Source organism: Ornithodoros turicata, chromosome 3 (assembly GCF_037126465.1).
Source record: "Ornithodoros turicata isolate Travis chromosome 3, ASM3712646v1, whole genome shotgun sequence".
NCBI lineage: Eukaryota > Metazoa > Arthropoda > Arachnida > Ixodida > Argasidae > Ornithodoros > Ornithodoros turicata.
The window spans coordinates 93547668-93571280 of NC_088203.1; the positions used below are offsets into that span (position 1 = coordinate 93547668).

The 23613-nt window shown below is 44.5% G+C and overlaps 1 protein-coding gene across 1 annotated transcript in view; it reads right to left on the reverse strand.

Moving 5' to 3' along the window:
* Positions 1 to 2523: 2523 nt before the first annotated feature.
* The window catches only part of LOC135388839 (DENN domain-containing protein 4C-like), a 36295-nt gene continuing 15205 nt past the window's right edge, over positions 2524 to 23613 (reverse strand). The window contains exons 17-39 of the mRNA XM_064618685.1: positions 23119 to 23352; positions 23012 to 23052; positions 22786 to 22930; positions 22518 to 22646; positions 19038 to 19272; positions 18816 to 18947; positions 18576 to 18734; positions 18310 to 18475; positions 17129 to 17393; positions 16059 to 16451; positions 14501 to 14831; positions 13424 to 13615; positions 12311 to 12497; positions 12139 to 12190; positions 11513 to 11759; positions 11199 to 11410; positions 10366 to 10540; positions 9483 to 9685; positions 9327 to 9410; positions 7681 to 7798; positions 6592 to 6637; positions 6338 to 6507; positions 2524 to 3785 (exon numbers count right to left, since the gene is read on the reverse strand). Coding sequence (XP_064474755.1) covers positions 3637 to 3785; positions 6338 to 6507; positions 6592 to 6637; positions 7681 to 7798; positions 9327 to 9410; positions 9483 to 9685; positions 10366 to 10540; positions 11199 to 11410; positions 11513 to 11759; positions 12139 to 12190; positions 12311 to 12497; positions 13424 to 13615; positions 14501 to 14831; positions 16059 to 16451; positions 17129 to 17393; positions 18310 to 18475; positions 18576 to 18734; positions 18816 to 18947; positions 19038 to 19272; positions 22518 to 22646; positions 22786 to 22930; positions 23012 to 23052; positions 23119 to 23352 — 4065 coding nt within the window. The 3' untranslated portion in view covers positions 2524 to 3636. The remainder of the gene's footprint in view (positions 3786 to 6337; positions 6508 to 6591; positions 6638 to 7680; positions 7799 to 9326; positions 9411 to 9482; positions 9686 to 10365; positions 10541 to 11198; positions 11411 to 11512; positions 11760 to 12138; positions 12191 to 12310; positions 12498 to 13423; positions 13616 to 14500; positions 14832 to 16058; positions 16452 to 17128; positions 17394 to 18309; positions 18476 to 18575; positions 18735 to 18815; positions 18948 to 19037; positions 19273 to 22517; positions 22647 to 22785; positions 22931 to 23011; positions 23053 to 23118; positions 23353 to 23613) is intronic.

The window sequence follows — 23613 nt, forward strand, 5'->3', positions numbered from 1 at the left end:
CTATAACAGGATTGAGAATTTCAAGACGGCTCGACGGCCGCCATTTGCATCCTCGACCCCGGTGAACTGTCATAACTTCGACTGACATAACTGGCCGTGTAGCAGCGTCAAAACTCGAGCGTGCTCGGGAAGTTCGATGCAGATCGGATTCGAGAAGGATCGAAATGCCCGTGTGACAGGGGTATAACATTTCATTTTCAGTGCACTTGTGATAAAATTCTTGCCCTTGAATGGTCCATGACATGCAGCAACATAAGGTGTCGTCTGCATTTTTCTCTCTCCGAAGGCGCGTGTCATAGTCACGTGCGTCCCCAAGCAGCACAATGTACTGAAAGTCAAGTGCAATAGGGGTGGACGGTATGTGTCTTAGCAACGTTCTTTAGTTTCATCAGTCTGTTCAAGGCCTTCCACCTACCCGTCCACCCCTATTGCACTCGACTTTCAGTACATTTTGCTGCTTGGGTCACGTATCAGCTCGACCTGCTCGAGCGCCTGCACCCTCGTCCCCAATACGCACCGTTGGTTGCGTTTTCCAAACACGTGGTCCGCTTTGATTTTGTTGCAAAATAATGTTCAATAAATCTGAACGTTCAGAAAACCCGCACATTTTGGGGTTTTGACTTGATTAGACGAGAGATCGATTTGACATTGACCAACTGATGCTGTGATCAACCGACTGATGATCGCTGTGCTCTCTTGTCCGCTGGCAATCACGAAATGAGGTCATCTGTACGCGAAAAATATCGTATCCACCAGAAAATCTGCTGATTTGATTCACTTTCTTCTTGCATCCTACTTCCTAAATATGCTCCTCTCACCATGTAATTTTCCTTTCACCGTTTGCTCTATTGTTTATAAGAACGTTTTTATCTATTCATTCCCAAATAAACATCAAGCCATACGATGGCTAAGAAAGGTGCAACATGGATATGGCTGCCATCCTGTACCCCCTTTTAAAAGCACGGTAGTACTTTCACATACATACTTCGAAAAACCGCGACGACAAAAAGCGCGTCGCAGCCGCAACACTCCCAGAAGACTCGTAGTCGAACGCGCCCGTGAGCACTTATATCCACCACTCTACTCATGGACACCATAAACGCTAAGCCATGCGCATCATATGGTTTGCCGTGACCTTGATGGACGCTAGATAGTAAACTGAATATGAGCCCTGAACGCAGTCCACACACGCCCCGATGCGCACACATATAAGCGAGAGCATAAACGCGCGTGGGGCTCGCAATTCAATAAGCGCTCTCGGAACAATTTCCCCTTTTGCAGGTTCCACGCGTTATTACCGAAAAGACAAGCAAACGGAGTCGGACTCAGCTCTTCAAATTCTGTGCAAGGTCCACGTTTGAAAATGAGGTGTTCGGGGAAACAGAAATGTTTGCAGACATCTTCGTTTGCATAAGGACTTTGAATACCGTGCATAAGGCGGTGCCAGTGCTGTTGAAATGATTAAATGGGGGGCAAGTAGACAGATTTTGATGGGACAGGTGGTAGACAGGACAGCAAAAAGATTTTGCTGCGGATATTTTGCATCAGACTTTCGGCGCTCCATTCTGACTAGCTCCTTCTTGCAAATGTAAAAAACCCAGCTTCGAGTCCTGGCACCGGCTTGGGGTTGTCCTCGCGAATTACCGAACTCCAATTATCACGAAAGGGAGTCATAGCTCACTGATAGCTCACCAGCTCACTTAAGGCAGAACAACAGCGGGCAGATTGTCTAGTACAAGTTGAACGTGTAGTTTTTGTTCGGCCCCCTGTTGCCTCCGAACACAACGGTTTCCTCTTGCAGAGTCAAAAAAACACTTAGTAGGTTCACTTGCATTTTCGCATGGTTTCCAGAGTACATTTTACGTACTTCTCGAAGCTTAACAACGTCAACAAGCCCTGTCGTCACACATATTTTGCCTCCTCAGTTGCTAGACATTTGGCATTCAGTTCATGTTCTCAGTGGGACAGCAAACACAAAACTGGAATTTCTTAACTGTCCAGGTGGAGTTTGGAAAGGTGGCAACCCTGCACTGGCTGGGCGTCTTCCCTTGGTTTTTGCCCTGACGCTTTCATCCGAACGTTGGCGCGTCACCATACTGGCAATGAAAGTGCCCAGCAAAGTAACACCACCACCACCACCACTACTACTTAGCTCAGCTTTTCTGCAGGTATACGGAAGGCTGACCACAGTTGCAATACTCACCACCTGACTCAATTTACATGAAGCAGACAGTGCAATTGTGGGTTGCAGTTTCTGAGCCAGAATCGCAAGTACAGGTGGGGTGTTATTACTACGTATAGTTACATTATAACGGCTCTATGTATCGTTGCCAACATGTGTCTAAAGCTGAAATAACAAGGGCCACCCTGTAGGGGGTGGACAGGAAAGAAAAGCAGGGGGTGTTGCAAAACATATTGGGGGGGGGGGGAGGCGAGTGGGTCTCAATAAACCATTGGTTGGTTGCATCACTGAATGAGGAGTGAAGCAACAAGACCGCATATTTTCAACCACACACACAAAAGGACTGTTTTAATTGTTTTAATTGTATACTTGTTAGACAAAATCCAGAACGCAAAATTTTTCATATTTGTACACCTAATATACTTTTAAAACAATCCCCACCTGTATCTGAAATAAAACAACAACCAAGATCAAGATGAAGATATAACTGATTTTCCCCAAGCACTTACATGCTCACACTTACTGTTACCAAGCAAGGGCCAGCACTAAATCGTAGTATGTACAATGCTACTAATTCTTTTCAAAGATATTAGCTTCAAAAACCTCTGTAGAAAGCAACATGGTGGGACAACACTGCCAACACATCTTATGTGGGCACTATAACAGCTGTAACAAGTATAGCTAAGTGATCTGGACACGTTCATGCACATAATGAAGTGTGAACTTGGCAAAGCTCGACAACTGCCTAACTCATGGGGGCATGTAAATGATATGCAGTAGCAGAACACCACGGAAAGAGGTGGTACATCAAGTAGAAATACAATACAAATACGCCTCTAGCGGCCCTCATTAGCTTTGATTTCAGTCAGGAAAACGTAACTGAACAACTTCCTAAAACACAAGTGCTACTCGGCAAGACACACAGAAATAGCACCACTAAAACAGCTATATAAAACTGCTATATATATATATATATATATATATATACACTACTATTTATACAGGTTATGTACAGTGGTCTGAAGGACACGCAAAATCGGCACTGCCAATGCGGGGGGCTCTGGCAAATTTAAAACCTACGTCCACAGAAGGTGCATGGTCGTAACAGTGCAGTTTTCCTACGTGGATGTCCCAATTGCTGGGATTTGTGAGAAACCAAATGCCAGATTAGCCTGCTACATAAAATGAACACCAATTTGAGAGCTACGAAGAACTGCTGCGTGAATAAACACCATATATGTACACCATTATACATTAGTAATTTTTACACGCTGAGAGCGCATGCAGAGCTGCGGCCACGTCCTGCGGTTGATTTCGATTTTGTACGACGACTCATGTGTCGGTACCAGGATGATAAGGAACAGCTATGGGTAGAGTCCTGTACAATGCTTCCCTCATCAATATTCACACAGTAAAAAAGAAAAGATGTGCAGCCAATATCGCGCAGCTAGTGATCACGTGGTAGGGCGTAGTTCTAGTTCGCGGAAAAACTTGCGGCACATCATGGCACGTAGAGACGGATATTTGTCGCTTTTGTACAGTGTGGTCCTCTTCGTTGGTATGAGCTCGTCGTAAGCTTTCCAGTACTCAATGTCGAAGGACCCTGTGCAAAAAAAAAAACATCTGTGTAGAAAATCACTTCAATAATACAGTGCAATCTCATAAGTTCGAACTTGGAAGGGACCGACGGCGCTGGTCTTGTCAGCTTAACCTGCCCTCTTATATCGCGGCACGACATGTCTACAAATTGGCGTCGTTGATGGCTAATTGTGACTAGGCACAGCTGCTCTCATTAGAGCCTTGAACCTCTGCCTTCCATGATGCTAAAAGGATGCACAATGGGTACTATCATTCCAGCTATCTTTTGTGTCAAAGCTGCTGCTGCTCTGACATGACAGTGGTTGCCTTCGCTTCATGACAAACGTGATGGCTGGGACACCTCCCGTCATGTTCACAACTACCACCTTTAGGAAATTCGCTCGAGATACAACTGGGGTACAGTTCAGTACGGTTGTGCAACGCAGACGCAGCCCTCAGTCTGCATGTCATTGGACTATCCCGACACTGATTCGGGTTCAGGTACAGCATTCGAATGTCCCAACCAGACGAGGACCCGTGCAAAGAACAGTGAAACTAAACCAACACTGCACGAAACGTGCCGAGAGCGATTGCACACGCGCATGGAACCCACACGTCGCTGCTGCATAGTTCTGTATCGCTGAAGTTTTATTCATGTGCCTATGCGTTCTATATCAGTGTTTCCCAAACTTTTGGCGGCGACGGACCCCCGGAAGCGATGAGAACCAATTCACGTACCCCTACACACACACACACACCGTCACAGCCAGTGCATTACCAGCAACCTTGTCAGCTGCTGCGTGCTTTCGATACAGCTTCAGAAATGATTCCGGACTGGTTTCTTCTTCTTGTTTGTATGTGTATGTCGCGGACAAACGTGCATTGCAGGACTTTTCTATCAGAAATTAGAAGCTAGCCGTTGAAGCATGCTTGTAGCAATTTTGGAAGTTCTGGGTGTTTGGAAAATTTGGGCATGTACGAGCGTGTGTTTGTGGGGACGAAAATCCTCACTGAAATGTGAGAGACTGTCGCGGACCCCTGGGGGTCCGTGGACCACACTTTGGGAAACACTGTCCTATATGAGATTGTCACGTAAAATTGCAGCCATCTATTGTGTGTGTTTCACTAGTGGATGCTCGTTACCAAAAGCGGATCTGGACAAAGTGCATCTTGCTGTCGATAAATCGTTTGCAGAGTGCAGACGCGCTTGACCATTTTGTGTGACACTGATCTCGCGAGCAACAAACGCACCGCTACAGTGTGCTCTCGTCAGGAAAAATGCTGCATGAGTTTAGCATGTGAGGCTAGTGTGTTCGGGAAATCTCTAATATTCGAAGATATTCGATTTATACGACGACAAATCGAATACAGATAGTAGTGAAAATATTAGATACCGTTTCGAAATGTTGAATATTTGCACAGCCCTAGTTTCCCCCAGTTCAAATACATCAGCCGACCGATTTTCCGGACTTGACTGTCCGGACTTGACTGTCCGGACTTGACCGGACTTGAGGTCGACTGTTGTGGGCAGTCAGTGCGACTGTCATCAGTATGACGGCTGCACGAGCACTTGCCGCACAACCGACACGGCCACGGTGTCAAAAGCTGGTGAACAGTGGAAGCGGAAACTCACAAACAGAAACTCCACTAGTGTCCCGACCCCTAGAAGTGCCGGCACGCACCAGCCTATTGGTGCTTGTTCGCAAGCGTTTCAGTCCGGAAAATCGGGCATTTTGACTTCGACCTGACTGGAAAAATGGTACTGAAAATGTATTAATCTAATGGCGACGGTGATGGTTCCCCTTGGGAGTCCAAAGTATAGAATGAGTCCGAATAATTGGAGTTAAAAAAAATCAGTCGGCTACTGTACACGGCTTTAAGGGGACCCGAGCGTACAGTTCCAATTATCCTTAAGTTTGAATTGACAGGATGGCACTGTAATAGTATTATGCGTGACTTTGCTGCCCTTATTGAGAGCGGAATGTTCCACAATATATAGAGCCTGAAGGTTTCGGGAAATAGTTTTTTCTAGATTCGCGGGGGGGGGGGGGGGGGGGGGGGTAAATGGACATGTGCTATAAATTCGTGTGAATTCGGGTGGAAAAACTTCCAGTATACTAAAGTTGGGGAGAAATCAGGCTGAGTTACTCAAACTAACTGTGCTGGTTTGGTACAAATGGTGATGCAACTCCATTTCCTGCCAAACAAGTTTGTGTGCATTCCTACAGACATCTCAGTGAGGGCAATTTGCAGGGTAAAATCTGGTTTCACCCTAAAGAGGCAACCTTCAATTCGGGGTGCAAATTCAGGGAAGAATCGGGTCAAACCCTAAAACTTCAGGCTCTGACAATATACAGTTGAAATTCCTTCAAAAGATCCAAACTTGTTCCCAGCATTTACACACCATCTTCTCAGGGCTTTTTACGGAAATACCAGTTCACACAAAGGAATTTCAGCACCCCCAACATCATGTCCCTTTAGCGACAAAATGCATCCCCTTTTCACGTTATCTCCACCTATTGCTGTTATAACTGTTACCGTAGTGATTGCTGAGCGCAATGTATGTGTGGAACTCACTCTGGTTAATAGTCTCACGTCCCAACACAGCAATTGCCAGGAACAAGATGTCCCTGTAGAGACTCGGCCTACGAGACGCAGTTCGTGTCTTCTGACGTTCCCTCAGCAGCAGCTGGACTGCTTCCTTGATGTTCCCATGCTGAACGCATGCCAGTACTTGCTCGGTAACGCTGGAATCACATTTCACTATGTCAATGTATATTTCACAAAATGTGCCACACTTATGTGCACATGAGGAAGACTCTATTACAAACCTTTTCTTGTCTTCTGTGACCAGAGACTTCACCAAGGGTGACACACCTATAAGTCAGACAAGTATTTAGTAACGAAGCATTTGATACCTCAGAAGTATGTCGTTGATTTTAGGAGAAGTGTTTCATTTTGGGACTTGTTGTGTCAAACAGCCAGCGACTACTATCTTCATGACATTTCTCGTACTAATACTGTGTGTACGAGTGACCTCTACAATTGCATTTACTGTAGTAGATCCCCATGTTCAATGAACTACCTCCTGGCCTGAGCAGCACACTGAGCATCGCTGAGCTCTTGAGGAAATGGTTGTACAAGAGATAATGAACTTTTTCTCAATAATGTATTCTCTTTACAAAATTCAAAAGTTCAACCTATATACAGTTGCCGACCGATTTTTCGGACCCCGATTTTCCGGACATGCTCGATTATTCGGGCCCGTTCGCGGAACGGCCGCGGGTCCCATAGAGGTGATGTATAAGAACGTCCAAAATTTCAGACGCCGTGCAGCTCCGTCGCTCAATATTTCGGACTCTGTTTGCCCAACCCGCGAATTTCTCTCATGGGGTGACGGAAAACATTGGTATAATCTCAAGTTCGTATCAAAAGAAATCAACCAACTAAAATATTGAGGCAAAAAAATAGGCAGTGATGATTTTTTATTTTCCATTCCTCTGAGTAGATGAGGTCTGTCGTAGCGCTTTTGAGTCTTCGTTTTTGGCCAACGGCCCAGCACGTGCTGTCCGCCCGGGAGTCGCGCGGCAGCGCTGTAAAGCGAGCTTCACCTAAAGCACGCATGCGTTAGGTGAAGCCGACTTGCGCACTTGATGACGGCGGTGCCTCTGTCAGTGTACTTACAGTGACGAAATGTCGCTTCGGGAAATAGAAGCTGATGTTATCAGGCAGAGCTGGAAACGCGTTAGGAAAGCATCGACAAATTTTTCCAGCCTACTAGAGCTTAGTAAAGTTTATTTTGAAGCGAAATTCGTTTTTTCGGACTGCTCGATTATTCGGACTCTTGCGCGATCCCCGACGAGTCCGAAAAATCGGACGGCGACTGTAGCTACACAAGCACTCATGTATTTTGGTCTTACTTGCTTTCCGCAGCTGCCTGTACATGGGAGGTACCATGTCTGCATGCAGCTTGGGATTGTCCCAGCAACAAATCACATTGATGGCTTTTCCTTCTGTTCCTTGCCAGGCATCAGGAATCTGAAAAATTAATTCATCTTTGTAAGCAACAGGCCAGTACATTAGAGCAGAGCTGTGTGAATAGCAAAATTTCTAAATCAAACTGAATATGAATACCTCACAGACACTGTGAATCAAATTCAGATTGTTTATTTTAATTTCAAATCGAATTCAAAATTGAAATTCCCAAAACCCACACTGAATATTTTGAATACTGCCTGACTTTGGAAAGTTTCTAACGTTGTGCCCATTAGTTTAGCTACTGCATGAAACGGTGGGATTACAGCCTTTCCGTTAGAATAAAATATAAGAAAGTGAAGCCCATCTACTTCAAATACTGGAAGGAACACATTACATCACTGGAATGTGCACCTGCTAGTTTAATTGTTTGCATTTGTACTTTCTGTACTTTTTACAAATATTTGTCCGTTACTGTCAGGAAATCGTGCATACATTTATTGGGGCGTATAAATGCACAACATACAGCAGGACTTATAATAACTGATAATGCAAGCACAAAAAACCTCCAACAACTTGTGGGAGTGTGCTACGTGTGGACCCATATACTATATGGGTTACATATGGGCTATATAGGATCATTTTGTGAGTACAACTACAAGTTGTCACGCAGAAAAGATAGAGTTTGTACATGTTATGAGCTGACTCTCTGTGAATGAGCAGTATTTCCAGACAAGTTGTAGAGCTGTTCACTTGACACTTATGTGACTGATGCATGTCCAATGTGAAAGAGATGCTTTCCATGCCATCTTTTTGCACTTTCTTCCTTCACTTCGGTATAGTAGAAGCTTCGGTATTGCAGTCCGGGAGAGGACTGTCCTTGAAAGTAGAGTGTAATATAGGACAGCTTTAGCCATTAGTTCACAAAATCTGCGATCCTGGACGACAGAGAATGGCTGGAGGTCGATACTGATCATTTTCGTAACTTTTGCGCCCCCAGCAGCCTTTCTTCATATAGGACTCAACCTTTGCACTTCACGGTTCATTCAGTTATTTCCATCAGATTTTTCTTTTGTACTGGGAATAGCCCATTCAATGTCTCCATATCCTTTAGCAACACTGTGATAGCATGAGTGAAGGAAACTACTTTTCAATGTTGCACAGCAGTATGCTACGCTCCCATTTTTGGCTTGCAATCCACGGGATCAATATTGACGCTGGGATGGATGCGAGACAAGGCCATGACGTCCGAAATGCAATGACGATGATGACATTTGAGCGGACTATATTTCGGGTTCGCATAAAATGCGACACTTCGCTACTCTTATCGCACAACACGTTTTACTCTTTGTGCATTTTTGCGTCTGCCTCGGCCTCGTCCACAGTGCTGATGTGAAAGTGTGACACACTTTCACAAAGGTATAACACCTCGTTAAGGCATTATTCAAAAAATATTCAAAAACTGCAAGTGCTCAAACTTGCCTGTGAATACTGTTCAAATAGCGTTACCTATTCAATTCGAATCTGAAGTTTTGAGTATTTGCACCGCTCTACATTAGAGATGCAGGATTTAGGATAAGTTGACCTTTACCTGTCTGTTGCCATGTAGCTGTGGTGCCTCAAGACTCAGCTGAGGAAGGTGGCTAGGAAGACTGAGTCTCTTGAAATACCAAATCTAGATGAGAAATGGAATCAAACGAAACAATTACATATTTGCTACAAACCATCAAAGGGTAGTACAGCATACCAAGTTCCAGTAGATGATTGGGTGCTGGTCGACAAAAGTGGCACTGAGCATGCAGTCATCACCTTCATGCTCAAGAACATTTTCTACCTCTTTTCTCAACACAAGGGGGCTTAGGTAGGGCACAGTTAGGGGTTCCAGTGACACAGATGGGCCGAACGCACTTGCCAGTGGAGAAAGTGGGCACACAGGCCTTTGCAGGACTCCTGTAACGAGAGAACGTGAAAACGCTCAACCACAGTAAAGAGTGAGTGAAAACAGAACGAAGAAGTATTTGATTCGATTTTGAGAAAGCAAAGAAGACAAACCTTTGAAAAGAACACCTGTATCAAGATTTCTTTTCACTGTACCCTTAGGCATTACTAATAGCCCACCCAAGCAGCATGATACACCGAAAGTTTAAGTACGTGGAAGTGGCTTGCGGGTATCTTATCAGTGTGATGCTTCATATTGCCAGATCTGCCCACGAAAAACAGTACCTAGATCTACTCGCCCTTCCCTTTGCACTTGCACTTTCAGCACATTCTAGCAGCACCTTGTTTTATAGTTAATAGACAAAACTATTTTTTTCTTTGTTTGTTTGTTTGTGTGTTTGTGAGAGAGAGGAGGGCTATAATGCAAAATTTACCATACTTAGATGTCACCTTTGCAGAAGCCCTAACACTATTTGTCAAACTTCACTGTACAAAAAGAGAGAGGCAAAAAGAACCACATAGCTGCGCTTCAGTGCCAATTTTAAGGAGAACTTGATGGTCTGAGCTTTGCAATGCACAGTAATTGTATTGCCAACTCAAAAAACAGTTGAAAAGTGTACCTTTTGCAGCATTGCAGTCAGTTTTTCGAAGCAACACAGAAGCTGCATAAAAGTCTTCCTGTGGGCACTTACCAGGTCCCATCCGAATCGCAGGTGTGCTTGTGCTCCTTTGCTTTTCGCATAAGTTTCCAAGAAGTTGTGGAACGGCTGACATCACAGCCGTCGCTCCAGTTTTGCGCACCCTCTGAGCCGGAAGGCTGGTTGCAGGCGGAGCTGGGGTGCTAGTCGGACTGCTTAATTCTGCCATCTAAATTTTTTTATGAAAGAAAATAATTTTTACAATACAATACTCAATACAAAAGCTGATTTCACTGTAATCTACTCTTCTTATTCCATAGTGTTCAACAATGATAACAAAACCAGCCCTTATCAGAACTGTGGCCTGCTTCTTTGTAATTTGTAAAAATAATCAGACTTAGCCGAACATTTCACATACCCGACCCATCCCTGCTGTAGAAAAAAAAAAAAAAGCTAAAATTTGGACACACAATTCACCCGTGCCTACGACAGGTCTCCCAATCATACAAAGTTTTAAAATGTTCTGTATGTGCAAAGGCATGCAAGTATATGCAAATAGTGATACAACTTGATGGGCCATAAGGGCATGTATGTGCGGCGGATACTTTCTTGTCCAATAGCACACAGCATACCATCGTGCCTGGATATATTGGCTAACATGGACATTTTCAGATGGAAAAAATATGCTACAAAATGGTTTCTCACAACATTGAACACTATATTTCTGGACTGAATGAGATCAGGGAAGAAAGATCCTGCACTCATGCTCCAAACTGTAGAACCTGCACAACCCTGTTTGGAGCAAGGCTGCACCCTTGAGGGAACAACTGCATCTGACATAACAAAAAAGAAAAAAGGCTTTCCTCAAGGTGTTCAAGCAAACTCACTGGTACAGATCTAGGTGGACTATCCATAGTCATCAGGTCATCCGTGCTTGTCTGCGTAACCACAGGAATGTCAACAGGTTCTGACAAATGCCTCAGCGCCGAGCCTTCCTCAGTTAGGCTGCCCGGTGCACCAGACGCGAAACCATCGTCCACACGCTTGGGACTTCCTAGGGGAGTCTCTGAACATGAACCTCCCGTAGCTTCTTTCTTTTCTGTTGGAAAACAGTTGCATTTTCTTTGGCTACTGTCACTACAGATATGACCATCACAGCATAAAAGTACACTACATCAAGAGTTCCAAGCACCTAACTAACCTGCATCGGGGCTTTCCTCGAAAAGGAGGAACGTATCGTTGCCGCTGTCTATGCTGCTTGGACGTGACATAACGTCAGGGGGCTGAGGCGACTGAGGGGACTGCAGACCGCCGTCTCCAGTTTGACCATCGTAGGTGACATTTTTGACAATCTGAGGGGAGTGGGCAAAGGGTGGTTCACTCTGGATGCTGTCTGTTGACTGTGCTGAACTCATACGTCCGTCCTTTAGGTCTTCAACACGGTAATCCTGCAGCAAGGCGAGAGAAGGAACGATATCACCGCGGCCATACAGTCGAGCCCGTTTATCATGATCTTCAGTGTAACGATAACCCGGATATTACAGTTAAGCTGCTGGTTCCCGTCAGCTTGCTCAATAGAGAACATTAAAAAAAAAAAAGACTTTGATGTAACAACCGTCATGAAGGAGCTTGCGTACGTGTGTTATCAGTGGCATTATATTTGTACCGTTCTACTAAGTAGTACTACACTGACTTGATCCCAACCAGCGATATTGAATATTCGCTAATTAAGCTTAATTTGGAGGCCTGTTTCATTCAAAAAAAATTTACTGACTGAGCAACTTCAAATTAACGAGTAACTGATGTTACTGCCAGCTTAAGACTTACCTTAATCTTCACCGTTAACAGGGGAACCAGAGTTGCATTGCAGAAATAGCACCTGAGATGAAAGAAAAAGGGCTATATCCTAACAGTGCTTCATGTGCACAAAATCACTGCTTTCCTCTTCGTTAAACTTACTGGTAAGGGTTTACTAACAACACAATGTTTACTACCCTACCTAGTATTGAGGTTGGAGTCATCCGCTGCCCATCCGTCCATAATTTCTTCATCATAGAGCAATGATCGGCAGTTGTTACACTGAGAGCAGGATGTTATAATGATGTCTAATGCCACCCGCTGTTTGTCTCCAGCATCCAGACTGTCCAAGTTTTGAGTCAGTTGGGTCAGAAAAGATGGCATGCTTCCTAAAAAAACAAGGAACTTTTTAATGACCCAGTAACTTCCCCTTCTACCTACTCTAAGAGACCTAACAAGGTTTAGGCCTGTACAAATTGCAATTTTAAAACTGATGTGAGTACAAAGCGAATAGTTATTAACTGAAACGACTACATTGCAACATATGTGCATGATATGTGCACATGGATCTTTCAATGAAGTAGCACTCACTTTGGTTCATACCTAGGGTTCTTTGTTTTCGGGTTTTATGATTTTTCAAATTCGGGGGAGGGGGAAGCGAATCGTGTGCTATTTCCACACGAGAATTCAGGGAGAAATCGGGCACTCCGATCTCTGTTTGATATGCCATCGGGGAATTTTCTGGTGAAACGAAAGGCATATGAAACAAGCCACTGCTGTGACACTGGGACGAGAAACAATAATCTTTTTATATTTGCACTCGGAGCTGAGGCAGTGAATGACCGCGGTATTCAAACACTTGTTCGAGCTCCACAAAAGCTCGCCTTTGACTCCTGCAGGAGGTGATTAGAAAAGGAGGACAAATAGGTTGCCACAAATAGCTCTCTTTGCTGATATTATGATTCACTTTTCCGACGGTTTACCTAGAACAACAAGTTGAAGGACCGCAAGGATTTCGGGTAGATACCGGGTTTAACCCGAATTCTTGAAAACTTGTTCGGGGAACTATCGTAAAAAAATTGGGTTTAACCCGAAAACGAATAACCCTATTCATACCCACTCTGGGAGTTTTGGGATAACAAGTGCAGCTTCTGGGCTACTCTAATAAATTCAGAGACATCACTTCAATTCCAAATTTGAATAAAGAATTTCATATTAGATTTGGGATTTAAATCGAATCTGCAATTATTTGCTTCGATATTTGAAAAATCTGATAATTCACACAGCCCTAGCTTAGATGCAGCATTCATTTTACCGTAAGTATGGAGAGGAGTGCCAGGACCATCCCTGAGCAAGGCATCGACGCCATCTTCGCCAACGTCACCTTCACCACGAGAAAGGGTGTCTGTACTCTGCCTGCGGCTGGATTCCAATGAAAATGAACTACCGCGGTCTTCGTCGTCCAGCAACAGTTGGTCAAACCCTCGTGGAAGAGAGCTAGACATACCTGCAGGAAATAACATGTTGACGGACTATGTCGCAACCTGGTATCGTAATGCCTAGGCGGCATTGCTTGTTCTGTGTTCGCGAGCGTCTGCTACTTAGATGTCACTACATTTTGAATGGGCCAAACCTAACAATTTGAATGCTTGCGTTCTTGCTTAAACATTTACCTTACGTGGGTGTGAACACACCTTCGCATTATGGAAACTAAATTTTTATTTACACTGTGTCCGGCAATGTTGAGCTCACAGGTAAACATCTACGTATGAAACATTCATGTTCATCCATACAGTGACTAGTTTATTTACAAAGATATTTTTCCTTGAGAGTGTTACACAAATGCTGCAGTTCCTGCTCCAAACAAAAGGAAAAGAAGTGTACTTAGCTCCAAAGCGCGCATTTTTGATCACTGCAGTTTTAATTCTTGATGAAGTGAACATATTTTATCTGTAGACAACACCATACAGTAGAATCTCGATGATACGAATCTCACGGGGTCGCGTAAAAAATTCTTATTATCCGAAATTCGTATCAAACGAATTAAACCAAAATAAAAATTGAGGCAAGAAAATAGACAGTGACTGTTCATTTTCCGTTACTGTCAATGAAAGAGGTCGGTTTTAACGCTTTTGTGTCTCCGTTTTTGGCCAATGCTAGCCAAGTACGCGAGATGATTCAAAAGACGTAGCACGTGCTTTTAACCCGCGAGTCGCGCGACAGTGATCTATCATCGAGATTCTACTGTATAAGGCATTTACTACATTCATTAATTATTCATAAGCTGTACCACTTGGTACTGTATACAAAATATACTGCATGCTACCAATGAGCATAGATCAGGCCAATCAAACAATGTTTCACAACAACTTCCGATTGAAACTCAACTTACTGCGTGTTGGTGTATTCGACGTCGACAGAGATTCTTTGATTTCTGTCAGCCTTGAGGCCATGCTGAGAGCAGCAAACTTGAATGTGTCAATGATGTACTCAGAATGCTTCGCCGACAACTTGGGTATAGCAAAGGAAGCATCAGCCTGGATTGATGCTGGTGTGCCATTAGTACTTCCTGTAGTGGCCCCTCCTGGGGGTGCCTCTTTCGACACAGCTGGTGGGACGTAGCGGCGCCGCGGCGAATACGGAAGAGTTGACGATCGTGACAGGCCTGGTTTGGCACTGACTACTGAGGGACGTGGTAACGGAGATGGAGATTCTTGCTGGGCCTTGCAAGAGAAGAAGTATCATGCAACCAGAGCTACGATTTTGTTCAAAATTAGATACACGAGGGTAGGTATGTGCGAACGGTTATTGTAAGACTGAAGCAAACAGCTAACTGAAGTTAGCGCAATGCAAATAGTTGTGCATGTATAAGCACGTGTACGGCATGTATACGCAATATAATATATTCATATACGAACCAGAATATGAATAGGATTTGACTTTTTCGGGTTAAATGCCTTCCCCAGATTCAGGAGGGAAGAACCGGGAAAATTGGGGTGAAGTCAGGTGCTATTGATATGTTTTGGGTGTTAGATTATTTTTGCACTTTTGCCTTCAAGCATTTCAGATGAACAAGAGATGCAAAGCGGTTTTAATGAATGCCAGTGTGCCTGCATTCGTAGCTGAATTTGCTGCACTGTGGCAACTTCGTTTTCGGGGCCTTTCGGGTTTTACTGCAAGTGACGATGATGCAAATCAGAGGTTAAAAACGGGTTCCTACCGAGTTCAGTCCTCTAACACAACCGTTACACATACATATTTAGGGCCCGGTGTTTTCGGGCATAACCCAGTGTAGCCAGTTTTTACTCCCCTCGGGGCAAAACCTTAAAAAACCCGAAAATGTAGTTCAAAAAGTGGAAATTCAGTAACCAATACAGGAACTCGAGAACGCTAAGCATTGGACGCATTGGAACGCATTGTACACTTAGCACAGCTGTCAATCAAAAATGCGAGAAGTGCTCTTTTTTTTATTTTCTACCCAAAAATCTACTTTTCCACTCGATATCACCCCATTTAACCATGTTTTACGGGTACCGAAATAAAACACAATCCACGCCCCTTCCCTGGGTTTTCAAAAAACATGAAACCCGAAAACACAGGGCACTATACATGCCCCATGTATGTAGCAGGACTAAATCTTAAACTGACGAAATATTGTGCGCAACAACACCAAGCGTATCTAGGAGGTCGACTTAGTCCCGGTTAAACCAACGCCGATTAACACTTGAACCGAGATCAACAGTCCCTTAACTTGAACTTAACGCTTAACTCAGCTTCACCAAAGGGAGTTATTGCCACTGAAACATCACATCACCAACTACCACTTACAAAAAAGCACTGAGTGTGAACTTCAAGTTTTCGCAACCCTTGATCCCGGTTTAATGTTAACTGGCACTGGCGAAGCTGGGACTTAGCACCCGATAACTAAGTTTGAGGGAAGAGAAACACACCTGCTCCGCCAAACTCTCCATTTGTGATGTCGACCGGGCCGGAGAGGAGCGGGCCGAAGCAGCCTTTTCGCGGGTCGCACCTCCCTGATGAAAGGTGGAGCTTCGAGATACCATGCGGTGAGATCCAAGAGAAAACTTGCGAGTCTTGAGTCCCAAAGACGACGTCAAAGAAGCAGCCGCACTAGATATGTCTAGCTGTTGCCAAGCGTCTTTCAGTGGACTGAATGTTGCGGAGAAAAGTTCTTTAGACTGTTCAAAAGTGCGTGCCAGGTTTGTAGGTGATGCACTTGACGATCTAACGTTGGAATGTAACGGGGGAGAAAGAGGACCAGGTGTGGGCTTATGATGTGGCGCGAATTCCTGCGATTGCATTGCCTCGGGTGGTGCTTGTTCCTGTTGGAAAAGAAACATGCGTAAGGTCAAGTCAGTACCAAGAAATATCCTTGTGGGTAACTCTTGATCGCTCTAAAAGCACTATCTTGGAACTCAGGTCTTTGCAATTAAGCTAACATAAGGGAAATTGTCCTCCCTGTTTTTAATGCATAGCATTCTAAGTCCAAAATAAAATGCAGTCAATTAAAAATTAGGAAGGAAAATTTACAACATTAAACTGTGGTATGTCACTAATCAGCAGAAATACTGCGAGCACCCACCTATGAAGAGTTTTTTTATTTGAAAAAAAAATGCAAGCGCCCATTATGAAAGCAAAATGGGGCTTGCTCTGGATTTTTATAGAAACAAGAAACACCATGCACAATTTATTATGCAGAAGGAAGACACAAAGGCCTCTGAAAGAACTGGCCCCTTCTTTAAGCAGCATACTGTAAACGTATTTTTATTCGCAACGTATTAATTTTCGCGAATCGCGCATTCAGTCATTCGCGAGTATTTAATTTCACGATTCCAGGGCTCTTTCCTTTCCCAGGATATACGTCAAGCTGTGTTCGCGAATACAATTTTTCGCGATTTTTTAACGGTCGCGAAATTCACGAAAATTAATACATCACGAATAAAAATACGTTTACAGTATGCATCAGTAGGACAAACACACAGGTTGCTGTAATATTTACCACGCTCTCTTTTCCGTTTTCCATTTCTTCTTCATATGTCACTGCTACTACAACATCTTCCACAGATTCTACTGTGCCATCCACTGCATCAGTCTCAGCTGTTTCCACGTGTTCACCGGGCGAAGTGGCTTCCACTAGAGGCGTGAGTCGAGTATCATCTAGCTTCGCACCACTGCCTCGGCGTTCTCGTGATTGATTCTCCCCTCCAAAGCTCAGAGATCTCACAAACTGGCGACTGGGTTCACGTTCCGACATAGCACGTGAGCTGGTGGTCCAACAAAAATGGTAAATGAATGCAATACAAAGCATTAACAATACATAGAGCCTGAAGTAACGATGTAAGATAAAAGTCACTGAAAAGGTTAGCCAGCTGTAGGAGTCGAACCCACATCTTCTGGATTGCCGGTCCAGGGCTCTACCAATTGAGCTAAGCTAACACGCCTTCTCAGCGACTTCCAGGGTGCGTCATCTGAAGGGACAAACCAGTCACTCTCTCTCACTCATCCTCCTTTCACTCTTACATTTTTTGCTCACTCATACACACATTCATACGATGGGATCGACGCAGGCGGCAACTGTTGAACAATGAAAGAACTGATGTTCTGAGGCTGGAACAACATAGAAGTACAACATATGTATTTGTCCCTTCTATGTTGTTCCAGCCTCAGAAAATCAGTTCTTTCATTGTTCAATAGAGCCCGAAGTTTTGGGGAAATATATTTTTCCTAATTCGGGGGGTTAAAAATCGGAGGAATCTACATGTGCTCTAAATTCATGCGAATTTGGGTGGGAAAAACTTCCAGTATGCTAAATTCGGGGAGAAATCGGGCTCAGTTACCCAGACGAACTGTACCGGTTTGCTCCAAACGGTGATGTGACTGCGTTTGCCGCCAAACAAGATAGTGTGCATTCCTACAGACGTTTCAGTGAGGGCAATTTGCCGGGTAAAAATCAGGTTTCGCCCTAAAGAGGTAACCTTCAATTCAGGGTGCAAATTTGGGGGGAAGAGACGGGTTCAACCCTAAAACTTCAGGCTCTAGCAATACAACAAAGCAATACAGTTGCTTTACTTATTTGCAATCAAATAAATAAAGCAACTGTATTGCTTTATTGTATTTGTTTATTTAAAAATATTGCAAAATAAATAAAGAGGCTGCCCCAAAGGAAAAAGATTTGTGCACCTATTTGTTCCATTTTCGTTCTCAACAGACAGGTTCCCGTTTCCCATGCCTGCACTTCGATGTCTGCGACGTCGCTGAACCGCTGAGCGCAGCGCTGTGCTGCTTCGCAGAAAGGTGTCTGGTTGACGCATTGCTTCACTGGCGAACAGCACTCCCGCTGATGCCACTGCATTACGTTACGCACAGAGTTACATTTCACAAGCAACTTTGCCACAAAAAGAGAAAGAATGTAAACAAAAACCCAAGCAGCCTGTTCCATTGCTTACCCATAAGGTCATCAAGAGATCCACCATTGACGTATGCACCGGCAGAGCTTCGAACAATGCTGCCAACCCTGCTGCGGAATTGATCGGACTCCGAGAAGTCAAGCTCATCAAAGCGGAGGCTCCGCGCAGCGCCGTTACACTTTTCGTTACGACTAGATACTGCAAACAAATCCATCGTATTTTTCGTGGGGGCCGACTAAAGGCCGTCCAAAGGCGATTATCTACGACACTTCATCTTACCTGCAGACTCTCGAAATGCAGGCCCAGAGAATTCCTGGGAACCTTCCGTTGCATACGAACCGCTTGAATGCGAGGATGACTTGGCAGAGTCTTCGTGATTGGCAGAGCTATAACCGGTGTCAGAATGCCCACCTAAGAGCGCAGAGAAAGTTATGTACAGGCAACCATGCTTTGGCCTGTTTGCACAAAATGCATGCATAGTGCAATGCACCAGTTCCCTACCTCTGTCATCTGTCCTGGCCAAGAGCTCCGGAAACATCTGCCCTGTCGCTGTGTGGTCCAGTGAAACCCGGGTGGAACTGGGCTCCTCCAGACTGGTACGACTGCTCGCTACACTTGTCCGTTCTCCCTGTCGTCGCACCAGGTTTTGTTTAAACTGGGACACAGCCAGCACGACATTGCGTAGCTGGGCCCATCGGTGGCTGTCACCTGTTGGCCACGGACATTCAAGGACTGCCTGAAATGAGAGATGATGGCATTAAAGGGGCACTAAAATGCAAAAACAACTCACTCTCAAATGAAAGCCCACGTTTCACATAGTGCAATTCAAACAAAATTAGTTCACACGATGGTACCGTTTTTTTTCTTCTAAACGCAATGAAAACAGGGCCGTCTTTGGCGCCAACGCCTGGGATCCCCAGGAGGCAAAGATTGGCAGCATCCAATGAGACAGCAGGAGAAGCGCGCGCACGTACCTATCGTGGGTGTGTATCTGTAACGGGTCCGATCGTAGTGTTCCGTATATGTACGGCATGATGCGCACGGCATGATGCGCACTGCTGCGTCTTTCAATACCGGTTGACTGAATTGTAGCCCACAACAGTTCTCACGAATGTTCCGCTGACAACATTTATCTCCATGTCCTTCGGACAACGACACCAGTCTCCATGGCGTGGCACGCGCAGCATGAACTAAAATCACAGATGCACTAGCTGAAGCATCGTTCACCGCTCAGCGCTGAAGCAAGGAAGAGTCCGGCATAACTTTGATTGTAGCTTCGTAACGGAATCAAAGTTTTCAATTATGATAACAAGTACGGACTCAACATAGCATGTAACGTAATTTGAAGTAAACTTGTTTTTGCATTTTCGTGCCCCTTTAACACTAGCCTATATTTTTGTCGCAGAAATGTTTCGGAGAATGTGTGCCTGCTCACAAATGTTACATCATCATGGCTAGGGCCTGGCTTCTTCGGGTTATACTTTTCTGCAACATCAGGGGGTAAATATCGGGTCATAATTAGAGCCTGAAGTTTTAAGAGTTTAACCCGATTCTTCCCTGAATTTGCACTCCGAATTGAAGGTTGCCCCTATAGGGTGGAACTCGACTTTTACCCGACAAATTGCCCTCATTGAGACGTTTGTAGGAATGCACACTAACTTGTTTGGCAGGAAATGAAGTTACATCCCCGTTTGTACCAAACCAGTACAGTTAATTTGAGTAACTTCGGCAGATGTCTCCCTAAATTTACCATATTGGAAGTTTTTCCACCCAAATTCGCATGAATTTAGAGTACATGTTTATTTACCAGATTTTTCCTCTCCGAATTTAGAAAGAAAATGTTTCCCGAACACTTCAGGCTCTAGTCGTAATTTGCTTTAATAATTCAGGTTTAATCTGGTTGAGTTGAACCTGATTCAACACAATTCCGGTTGAACGTGATTGAATCAGGTGTAAAGCTTCGGACACCTGACCAGGGGTGGAAGTGGTGTCAGGACTTTTGGAGCTACAATTGGAGCAGCAAAAATCTGCTTCTGGAGCAGATATGGAGCAGGAAAAATGACATTTTGGAGCACATATTCCGGAATTTGGAGCAGAAACGTCTGGTACGCAGATTGGTTCCTTGAGAGATCTGCACATTGTCATATACTGCCAGATACACCATGAATCATGAGAAGCTAACCATTTTCTTAATGTAAACATAAAAATATCAGTGTACAAAATGTTATAGACTAGCTAGCATGACCAGTTAAAAGGTACACACTCGTGAAATCTAACGCATATTTCGTTGACTAGTCTGCATGACTATTTAAAACGTACACACACACTGGTGAAAACTAGTACATATTTTTTTGACCAGCCTGCTTGATTAGTTGACACCTGGTGAAAACTAGTACAGAATGAAACTTTCAGCACTGCCTGAATGCAGTCACAATACACAATCAGACGAACGTTGTACTTTCAGTGTTGCCTGAGGAGTGCCATGTGCAGTGCTTACATTGGCACAGTTATCCATAGTTTGATGTTCCTCGTGCAGCGCTGAGAGTATAACGTTCGTCTGATCCCCTCCTTTTCTTGTTCCACGGGTTACTCTCAATCTCTTGAATGCGCTGGAGAAACTCTGGAAATTTTGTGTTTGTGTCCTTCAGTAGAACGCTTGTGCTCTCTACCTTCACCATGTCCTTTGACTTGCCACCTTGGCTGACCAGTGATTGGGACATTTTGGGCAGCCTCAGCAGTCCGTGTTCTCTGTTCTGTTTCTTCTCGTTACAGGCGCTTTTTGTATGCTTTGTAGTAGTTTGGGAAACAACGTACGAAAGTTTCTTCCTTCCGCACTGAATGCGGGAAACATGGTCGGGAAAATCTCCGTTGCGACGTCTCCCCATGTGTAAGGGGCGGAGTTCGCAATCATCTAAAGTACGAAAATAGTGTCTGCTTTTAACGTACTTTCCTGTACGTTAGCTCTGGCCTCAAAAGCGTTCAAATCCTTGCTTCGGCACTTGAAGAACGCCACTCTCGGTGTCTGTGATTCTTTGCTTTGTCCGCGTGTTTCTTTGATGCTGCATGACGCGTGACAGCCGAACCACCAGCGTGCACGATATGCCCACGCTGCATAAAGTGCAGTAAGCACCGGTTTATTTTACACTAGGCTAGCAGCACAACGAAGTGAGGTCACCATTTTAGTCTATCATTTTGAAGATGTCATCGTTGAATTTCGTGTTTTTTTCTGAAGTGTACATGGGCCCTCGTCCCGTGATTCTGACAAAAAACAAGAAGAAAAAAACAAGTCAGCAATCACTTTTGCCTATCGTTACTTTTGCTCACCGTTGCACAGTGTGCAGGCACCACCTAAAAGACGACAAAGGCAACAAGAACCGCAAAAGGGGAAGTGAAGCTGCCGCGCACCCCATCAGAGATAAGCCTAACAAGCCTGACCGGCGGCCTAACCGACATGAAAATAAACTAAATTGTCTCGGATTGGCTGACTTTGGATTTTGTTGGATATGAAGAGAGCTTTGTGGACGGGTTGATCGTGGGGCGGATATGGATATGGATGCTCGTGGCTCCCTTTTGGCAGTGTTACTAGAGTTGGTACGGACCAAGGGGGTAGTTTGGCGCAGCTTTGATGTTGCGGCTCAAGTTTGCGCATGAAAAGCAGCGGGGCGCAGAATGGCGCAAATGGCGCAGCACTTCCACCCCTGCCTGACACACCATTAGGCACAGAGTATCAATATTTAGTCCATGCATCTAAGAGGCAGTAGGATCTCTGTTTTTGACAGTTTGTTAGAGCATATTTATATATTTACAACACAGTTTCCATCGTTCTGTGCTAGTTGCGATGGCTTCTGATCCCCCTGGTTCAACAGTTTTCGGGGGAATATCGGGTGGTAATCAGGTACGTACCATAACCATAAAAAGTCGGGCCCCAATCATTGCCAAATGATCGAAGAAGTGCGGGTGGAATTACTGAAAGACGCTTACTTTATTGTAGTATCCATAGGTGATAGCATTCGGCTGGATGCCGTTCTTCTTCATGTCGAACAGAATTTTAACTGCCAGCGCCGGTTGATTGTACTGACCACACATCAGCATCAGCACGCGATATGACACCTAGAAGAAGCCCACAAGAAGAGGCAAGAAGGCTTGAGCAGTTGTGTGTAAGTATATTAAGCACTTTCGTTGTTCAAGAAGAAGGAGAAGGTACATCACGAGCCGCGAACCTTAGTGCTTAATGAACCGGCAGACGTACCTCATCCGGAGCGGGCAGCTTGAGTAACTGCATTCGATGGAGTACTTCATCAGCTACTCTGAGGGCCTTTGGCCGGGATGTAAAAGTCTTGGAGTAAGCTGGCAGGTGCATGAACCACACACTGTAACATGTTCCTGCCAAACACCTGGAGAAGAAGAGGGCAACTCATCAACTTCCAGCCACTTTCCCCCGTGAGCCACTTTGCAGCAACGATTCTTGAACATACTTAGCCCACATAAGAGGAATTTCTGCTTGTTTCTTGGCAGCCTAGAATAGAAAATGTGACCCCTTAATCGGACCAGTGTACAAGTCAAAATAGGAAAGATAGCCAACCTTGCGAGCCAACTTCACTTCCTGTTTGGTGCGCCTTGCCATGGGGCTTGAAGAGGCTGTCTGCCCCTCGGGCGGTACATTCAGAAGGGACACTGCGGGGTGCTTGTGATACTGGGTGATGTCCAGATTATCAAAGCCTTGGAAGGGCTTATGGGGTGCACTTTCCCACCCAGGTGACTGTTCCGGGGGAGAAATGAACACAGTGTGTTCGTGGTTGTGGGACGACCCAGCAACCTGAAAGTATTTTTTGGAGTGCATGTAGTGAGAGTACCTCAGGTCTTCCTACTGTAATAAAGTACTATGCAATGAAGTTATAATTCTACTATTCTATTTTATTCAATTTTATTTTATTCTACTATTCTATTCTAAGTTATAATTCTACATTTCCTCATGCGACATTGAGAGGGTTGGATGTCAAGATCAGAGAGAGCACTTCCTTTGTTCTAAAAAGTTATTTGCGTTACAATAAAAAGATACAATATGCAAAAAACTGGA